Source organism: Centropristis striata, chromosome 16 (genome assembly GCF_030273125.1).
Source record: "Centropristis striata isolate RG_2023a ecotype Rhode Island chromosome 16, C.striata_1.0, whole genome shotgun sequence".
Taxonomy (NCBI): domain Eukaryota; kingdom Metazoa; phylum Chordata; class Actinopteri; order Perciformes; family Serranidae; genus Centropristis; species Centropristis striata.
The window spans coordinates 7,805,390-7,814,131 of NC_081532.1; the positions used below are offsets into that span (position 1 = coordinate 7,805,390).

General features: G+C 35.6%; 1 protein-coding gene across 1 annotated transcript; it reads right to left on the reverse strand.

The window, feature by feature from the left end:
- Window positions 1-984: 984 nt before the first annotated feature.
- cdkn3 (cyclin dependent kinase inhibitor 3) lies at window positions 985-8,522 on the reverse strand. The gene is made up of 8 exons (XM_059353000.1): window positions 8,429-8,522; window positions 6,856-6,952; window positions 6,684-6,739; window positions 6,087-6,131; window positions 5,496-5,718; window positions 2,925-2,956; window positions 2,634-2,737; window positions 985-1,262 (listed from the first exon to the last, which is right to left on the reverse strand). The coding sequence occupies exons 2-8, from the start codon at window positions 6,933-6,935 to the stop codon at window positions 1,173-1,175; spliced, it is 630 nt and encodes a 209-aa protein (XP_059208983.1). The 5' UTR covers window positions 6,936-6,952; window positions 8,429-8,522; the 3' UTR covers window positions 985-1,172.
- Window positions 8,523-8,742: the final 220 nt, after the last annotated feature.

The window sequence follows — 8,742 nt, forward strand, 5'->3', positions numbered from 1 at the left end:
GTTACCTCACCTATATGTCCTGATAATTCATTTTTAACTTTTACTTACTTGACCAAAATTTTGAACCCAGAAGAAACAAAGGAAAACATAAAATCTGATCTTGAAAATTATGATTCACACACAGAAATGTACATGTTGCAAAATGAATACAGGTTGCAAATATAACATATAACAGGTACAATGAGGATAATATCTAGTTCTATATTTTTATACTAAATATATTTGACATTATCTCCGTTTTTACTTGGCCGAATATCATCAAAAAAAAAAAAATGGCATGGAGTTTCAAGCCAGAACTTTAGAGGGAAGCTGATGGCAAGACTCGACGTTGCTTCATTTTTATGTCTCCACGTCATGAAGTCATGTGCAGCTGCTTTCATGGACTCCAGAGGGTTTTAAGAGCTGACATCTAGCCATTTGCCATGGTTTTCTTTATAACCAAAATAATTATCAAGAAACCATGGAAAATGGCAGATATCAGCTCTTAAATTAAACTCTTAAGAGCTATTTTTGTTATATTTGTCCAAACAAATGTACCTTTAGTTGTACCAGGCATTAAAATGAAGAAAACAAAGGTGGTCTAATACATTTTTTTTTTTACCATGGCTGTATATTGTTTCTAGATAATTCCAAGAAGGCTCTAACTGCAGTCTCACTGGCTACGAGACGCACCCACTTTATTTCGCAACATGCCCCTGAAAACTTCAGGTGTAACATACTTATTTTCATCTAAACCTGTAGATTTGGTGCCAAACCCAACCGACCTGCAGCTGTTCAGAGGGCGTGTCCTGTAGCACTGTGCACCTGCACATAGACCTACTTTAAGAATCCGGGGAAGCACCAGAAGTCAACAAGTCACAGTAAAATACACAATTTTCTACTTTTACACATTGTTTTTGGATCTCTCATAGTAAACAAGTAAACCTCCATGATTTTAAATGTGCCAACAACATTTTTAAACTCACTAATAACACCCCGGCAGAATTTTCCTCATCAAGTCTTTAATTTGATACTGAGAATGAAAAAAAAAAGCAATATATTAGAGTATGCTGTTAAAGTGCAATCATTAGAGAATACAATTATATCACACACAATCAGGAAAGCATCGGTGACAGATGAGAGAGTTTGAAAAGATGAATATTTTCCCGGCTCATTGATCGGAAGACAAGCGATCACCGAGACACGGAGCGCTCTGTGGAAACCTCTCGGCTCTCCTGGTAGGCTGCGAACCGTTCTCGGAACTCATGGAGGAAGTTGTATTGCTACGGAAAAATATAAACAAGTTGTTAGTAAGCATGTTTGTTACATAAATATATAGAGATTACCCCCGCCTCCCCCCCAAAAAAGCCTTAAATAACAGAAAACAAGCAACAGTCAAACACACTTTAAGATTACAAAAACATTAAAAAAAGGACCATACTTATTGTTTTGTATGTTTTAGATAAATAAATACATTTAAAATTACTGCTGACAGTTTTCCAAAACATTAGGTTTTATTTATATTTCCTTCCTCAATTAACTTCTTAAACTACCTTCACATTGATGAATGAATGAATGACGTCTTTATTCCTTCTTCTTTTACTTTTGATTAGATTTTTTTTATTATAAAGAACCTAAATCAAAACCAACAAAAGAATAGTGACTTGTAAATATATATATACATAAAAATATATACATCTTTTTTTAAAACAATTATGTCCATTTATCTTATGTACCGATTTAATTTTGTTTTCTATAGACAAAAATAATCTTCTAAAATAAAATTATATGAGTTATATACATTTAAGCCTTTCTACTCCAGCACCCACCTAACCCTTACCATACACTTCTATATATATCCATATACACAAACAATAAATAAATAAATAAATAGGTGAAAAACCATCATAACCATTTAGTGGTTAATTATGTCACATTGGTTATAATATTGTAAGTTATATTTACACAATTTCAGTCACTGTCAGTTCAAGGTATTACTGGTTAGGGTTCTCTTTAATTCATGGAAGTCATTCACTGACTGAACACTGGGAGATCCTGATAAGCTGGTTGCAGATCCTGTGCAGATTTTTACTGAAATAATAAATCAAGTGAGTAGAGTATCACATTTATTATGAATTTACACACAAGGAGCTAAATCTAATTGAAGGAATTCTCTTTAAATGTACCACCAGGGATGATTTTTCAAAAAGAATCCTTGCTTACAACATGTGAAACATTTGTAAAAGAAAATGGATTTAAAATATCTCAAGCAGGGCGTTCCCGGTGGCACACCTGGTAGAGCGCATACCATGAGGCATTGTCCTTGTAAGCGGGCGGCTCGGGTTCGAATCCGACTCGGAGCCCTTTCCCACATGTCTTCCCCTCTGTCTCCCCCTTCACTCTATACTATCAATAATGGCCAAAAAAATATCTTAAAAAAAAAAAAAAAAAAAAAAAAATATCTCAAGCAAGTTCTGATATTTCATAATAAGCTTAGACGGTAGGAAATCTACCTAAACTGTTATGAGATGCAGTGGAAAATAGTCAGCATGAATGCAAAATATGGACATGTTTAATGAGGGAAACATGCAAAAGCTGCAGTAGGTTTTAGTCAAATCCAACAGACTGAGAGAGGAAGGAAAGCAGCCTCTCACCTTCACGGTTTGTATCGCTCCTCCTCCTCGGTGCTCCCTGAGGATTTCGATGGCTTTGTTTGCCGTCATTGTTAGAGAGAGCTGAAGCAGCAGACAAGCAGCGACTGAAAACATGACACAGTCATCTGATCAGAGCAGTGAAACACACCGAGCAGAGAGGATTTAACATCTTTAAAAAAGGTCAAGCTTCTCACCAAGACTGACATACTTAGAAAGTAGAACAAAGACAAAAATACATTGATCTTGGTTGACACAACTTTCAAAGTAAGAGAATAAGTTAAATATTCTTACTTAGTCCAGAGCGACCCAGGCCTCCGTAGCAGCTGAAGGGGGAGCAAAAAAAAAAAAAAAAAATCATAAATTCCCATCAGATGCTAAAAGCTGGAAGCAAAACGTTCAGTTGTGTAACGAGAGGTGTCCCAAGGGTAACTGGTGCAGAAAATAGATGTCTTTGTGGCGTGATGTACTCTGGTTCTCTAGGGCTGTCTGCCACTTCAATGGTTTAAAAATACCTCAAATATTAAAAAATACAAAGCGTATATCTGTCACAGGAAGTATGTCTGCATTATATGTCTATTTTTTAACCTTCAACGACCCAGGGAAATTGTTTTTTTAAGTTTGCATGTTTTATGAAACACCCTGCTTTGCATTAACATTGTTTAACCCTGTTAGATATTAGGTGAGTCCTGTACAACCAGTCTGTTGCTGTTGCCTGGTGAGCAGCTTTAGCAGCTCCGTTGAGGATTCAGGAGCCTTCAGGGGCCCTTCAGCAGATTTAACATGTCCTGGTTTTACAGAGAGACACCAGAGACCTTCATTTTACTGCTCTGGTGCTTTAAAGGCTGCTGTCAGTGGCTGTGTTTACATTGAGCCTCTTACTATTATAATAAAAAAGAATAAGAGCTCAGGCAGAATTAAAATACTTCATGTAAAAAGGGATGTTGTTGAAACCAGGGTTCGTACACTTTAGCAGTGGTCAAATTCAAGCATTTTCCTAGGACTTTCAAGGTAAATTTTCAAGCTTTTCCAGTATCTTACACCTGTTGTGAATTGCATGTTTTAGATGAGTACTTACATAATAAAAGGGGGAGATTTCACTTAACCATACAAACAGCGATGGTATTACACTTTTAGGAGGAACGGTCTTCATTTCAGATAGGCTACTCATTATTTTTACATTGAACATGTGATTATCTATAGTCTATAGATGGATATAGTCAGATTGCAAGAGAAATACAGTAAGAATTTCAAGCATTTACAAGCACTTTATCCAAAATCCAAGCACTTTTTAAACCTTGAAAATACAACATTTAAATTCAAGCATTTTCAAGGATTTCAAGCACCCGTATGAACTCTGTGAAACACAAACATTTTCAACTTTTAACAAGAAACAGAACATATACACTCACCGGCCACTTTAATAGATGAAGTGTGTACCTAATAAAGTGGCCGGTGTGATCTTCTGCTTCCAGTTTGGACGTGTTGTGCGTTCAGAGATGGTCTTCTTGGTTGTAAAAAGTAGTTATTTGAGTTGCTGTTGCCTTTCTATCATCTCGAACCAGTCTGGCCATTCTCCTCTGACATCAACAAGGCATTCTGGCCCAGAGAACTAGCTGGGTATTTTCTCTTTTCCAGACCATTCTCTGCAAACCCTGGAGATGGTTTGTGAAATAGTCAGATCAGCCCATCTGGCACCAACAACCAGGCCACGTTCAAAGTTGAACTTAAATCACCTTTCTTCCCATTTCTGATGCTCGCTTTGAACTTCAGCAGCTCGTCTTCACCATGTCTACATCCCTAAATGCATTGAGTTGCTGCCATGTGATTGGCTGATTAGATATTTGCATTAATGATCAGTTGAACAGGTGTACATAATAAAGTGGTCGGTGGGTGTAGTTGTCATGTTATTATGACATTTTCACATTGTTACCGTTTATAGATACCAAATATTTAGTTTTTACAAGAAACTGTTCTTGTTAAAACAACAATTCTATGTTATAATATGAATTTAACAAGACTCTCTCGACTGGAAAGTTCACTAGTAATTTATGTATAATGAGTATAAACGTGATCTATTATAAGAGATATGCAAGAATCAAAGGTTCCATACAGGCAAATAAGTTTCATCATCAACACAGTCAACTGATTTAAGAAGCGCAAACATGTACAGAGTTGTTGGGGAACATCAAGCCAACTAGCAGGAAAAACTAAAAATTCTGTCTCTTGCTTTACTTGCCGTAACATGAAAAGTTGTCGAACCTCTTTTGACATCAACTTAAGAATGCCAGGTAAGTAAATCCAACAGTCTTACTACTTTAATATCAGAAGCCTTTTTCTGCTCCATTTTTATCTCGAGGGTCAATGTCTAATCCAGTGTCAGTTGGTGTAGCCAGTATTTATTTATTTTTTCATAAAAATCTGATATCTATATCTATATAGGGGAAAACAAAAGTGAACTAAAATGAGAAAAAAATACAATCCACGTTTACATTGCAACATTATGGTACATAACAAATTTTACATAATGTCAAAAATGGTTATTTTAGAATATGTTCTGCTCAATATTGACAAAATGTGTAAATATAGAAATACTCAGAAATATGTTTTTTAAAATGAAGTAATTAAATGTAGAAGTCCACTTAAATACACTGTAGGTGGAAAAAGTTTAATATTCATAATTAATTTGTGGTTACACCCTTTGACATCTTGCCAACCCTTATTTGTCACTGAGCCTAGAACAAATAAGAAGATAGCAATCTGGGAAATGTAAAAAAAAAAACTGTAATACTTCACATAAGAAGTTTCTCTTCATTTTGTTTCACATTGGTGAACTTTTCTAATATGTTTTATCAGCTCACTTACTGGATGACAGTCCTCCTGTTGTTGTCGAGGCTGACCTGCAGCTCCTCCAGGATCTGGCAGCACTGCTCCAGCTCAGGAGCGTCTCCGTCTGGGAAGGGCGTGTGGTGAACGGTGAAGCCTCGCTGCCGGTAGACCTCCAGCAGGGAGGGAACCCTGTACTTGTTCAGTTCTCCTCTGGTGCAGAAAACAAACACTTCCTGCACCCCCTGGTTCTGCAGCTCCTCTGTTAATGAGGTGTAAAACAACAAAACTTACTAACAGCTGATGTCCTAAAGTTTTTTGTCTTTTTCTCTCATGAGAATGGTCTAAAACTGGATAATTTTAGGGGTGTTAAATATGTTACATGTGCAGGTTAACACTGTCTCCGAAAAATTAAACTTTAGTTCCCTGTTGACTGAAATTAAGTTGTCAAAAGTATCAACAGTTAAATTGTTTTTTAGTAACATGTATTTAGGAAGAACAGTCTTCATCTCTATGAGGACTAATGGGGATACAATAAACAATAAACTTCACTACATGCAGTGTGAAGTTTAATTTCACTTATAGGCTATATTGTAACGTTAATCGATAAACGAATCAAGGACGTCTTACCAACATCTCTTTCCAGACTCCGACGAATATCTTTGTATTTGCAACCTGAAATCAGATAAAAGAAAAATATATATATACATTAATAGTTGCACAAAATCAGGTAACACTTTACAATAACCAACTAAGTGATGTTAATAGATGGTTTATAGACCAATTATTAACCTTTTACAAAGTGCTATACATATTTAATCTTTAAATGTTTAAAAACAATTTCTTAAAGGTATATGAATCATTTCAAAATCATTAACATACTTAATATGGTGGGAAAAATGTTAAAATGAGTGCAACTAAAACTATTGATAAACTATTGATTATAATTTAATTGTTTGTTAATGGTAAAGTAACTATAAACTTACATTAATATACCATCTATTTGTCATTTATAAATTATGTAGTTAGTTAAACATTAATACATTATGTATTTAACATTCTAAATGGCCTATATACGGTTTACAAATGATGATTAAACATTAAGAAATAATCTGTTTACCATTTATAAATGATGGTTATTGTAAAGTGTTAACCAAAATCGTACAATGAGACAAAAACAGCAGCATGCAGAGACAACAGATAACAAATGATAAACTATGACTTTACCTGGTAATGCACATATCCCAAGAAACTGTGAGCATTCCACCATGGACAGTGGTAACCTTAAATCAAAAATAAAACACACGTGAACACAGCAGTGCTTTTTAAAAAACAAACTGACTTTCATTGACACAAACTTTTTTGTAGCCCAATAAAAGGGGAAACTGGTAAAACTCACCAGGAGATGTGGAACGGTGTGAGCTGCTCCTCTCCAACGTCCTCCTCTTCAGATGAGGAGTCAAACTCGCTCGTCCTCATGGCTTCAGCCCAACAGACTGCTCAGACAGCAGGAGGACATTGAAATTCAGTGCGGAGAGTCACAAAACAAACTGAAACCGTGAAATTGTTTTAGCCTGTGGACTTCACATAACAAGTGTTGATGATATTCAAACTATATCATGATATTTTTTTTATTTTTTGGGAAATGTTTTTGGGAAGCGATATACAAATGTTCACTTTTTTTGTTCATATCCACGATTTTGGTCATATTTGATTTAATAATTCTGCAGTGTGGTATTGGGATTTTACTTAAGTAAGGGATCTGAATACTTCTTCAACCACTGACAAGAAGGCAACATTCATTTTAGGACATTTGTTATTGAATTACATTAGCATCATGTCTGTATTGCATCGTGTGGTTTCCCCCTGTACTGCACACCATGATGTCGTCACACTGTTAAAATAATCGCCCAAGTCATGTTTTGTCAAAATTGATTTTTTTTTTTTTTTCCTAAATCATCTCCTCATGACGCCGGCCACCTATGGTAAAATCACCTACATCTTCAGTTTATCAGATCATGTGATTTTACCCATTTAAGATAATGGCCTATGTCAAATGTGTGACTTGAGAGGATTTATTATGTCTAAGTCAAAATAAAATGTGAGTTAGGCAATTTTTTTTAACATGCCTTTGTGACTTAAGTGAGATATGGTAACACTTTATTTTGAAGGTGTCTACATAAGAGTGACATGAGTGTGTCATAAACATTACATAGGATGTGTCATGAACATTAATGACACTTTGAAGTAACATTAATGCTCATGATACTTGTCATGTCATGTTTCTGACAGGCTTGTGTAACTCTTATGTAGACACCTTCAAAATAAAGTGTTACCATATCTTGCTTAAGTCACAAAGGCATGTTCAAAAAATGTATTTCTCTTAAGTTACATAATTTACACACAGTGTTATTACTATGCCAATAGCCATCCTTTGTTACATCCTTTTTGAGTGAAATGATCAATAAATGTCATATGTTACACTTTTGGTGAAGTTTTTTGTGTGTCCTGCAAAACTTGAAAAAAATGAATTAGGCGATTATTTTAACAGGGTGACGGTATGTGAGACTGTACCTGGGCTAAATCCACAATGGGTCCTTTAAATAGACTAACAGCAAGTAGCTAGGCTACACATCAAGTAGCAATCTATACATAAAACATGCCACGGTCTGGTTAGTACCAAGCTTTTTCTCCACTACAGAAAGGGTCATGAGACTCGGATGAAGATAACATATGATTTGATGTAACGTGATACAGTTGTATGAATGCTGCTCGGAGAGAAATGAGTTGATGTTAGAAGCTAACGTTAAGTTAGCTGTGTAGCTCTACTGACAGATCGATTTCACACAAAAATGGGGCGCAATTAATTAAAACCTTTATGTGACCACTTTCAGAGACGTATAAAGAGCTGTGTAGTTAAACAGGTATACACATATGTGGATAATTATCTAAATATAATCATTAATCCTCACCGGTCACGCTCTGCTCCTGTCGGCTGTTTTGACAGCTCCGTCAGCTGCTGGTAGATTTGAAAACTCCTTGAGCCCAGCAGCCAATCAGATTCAAGAACTGCCCTGTAGCCACGCCCCTTCTCAAAACAAACTCGGCACGTGTGCGCTCGATTTACTCTGCAGATTGATCCACGCGGGCGGAGTTAAGAAAATTATCAGCGGTAATATATAGGTCAAATTTCTAAATAAAAAAAAAAAAAAATGTTTTATGGAACTTTGTGATACAATCTGTTAAATTACTAATATTTTGGGTATTTAAAACGGTGAAATGTATA

Bases quoted from the DNA above. Each gene is read 5' to 3' on its own strand.
- cdkn3 (XM_059353000.1), bottom strand. From the start codon at position 6,935: ATGAGGACGAGCGAGTTTGACTCCTCATCTGAAGAGGAGGACGTTGGA. The intron at 5,719-6,086 runs GTAAGACGTCCT...CCTCATTAACAG, and splicing joins GAGTCTGGAAAGAGATGTTG to AGGAGCTGCAGAACCAGGGG. The intron at 2,738-2,924 runs GTAAGAATATTT...TCATGTTTTCAG, and splicing joins CCTGGGTCGCTCTGGACTAA to TCGCTGCTTGTCTGCTGCTT.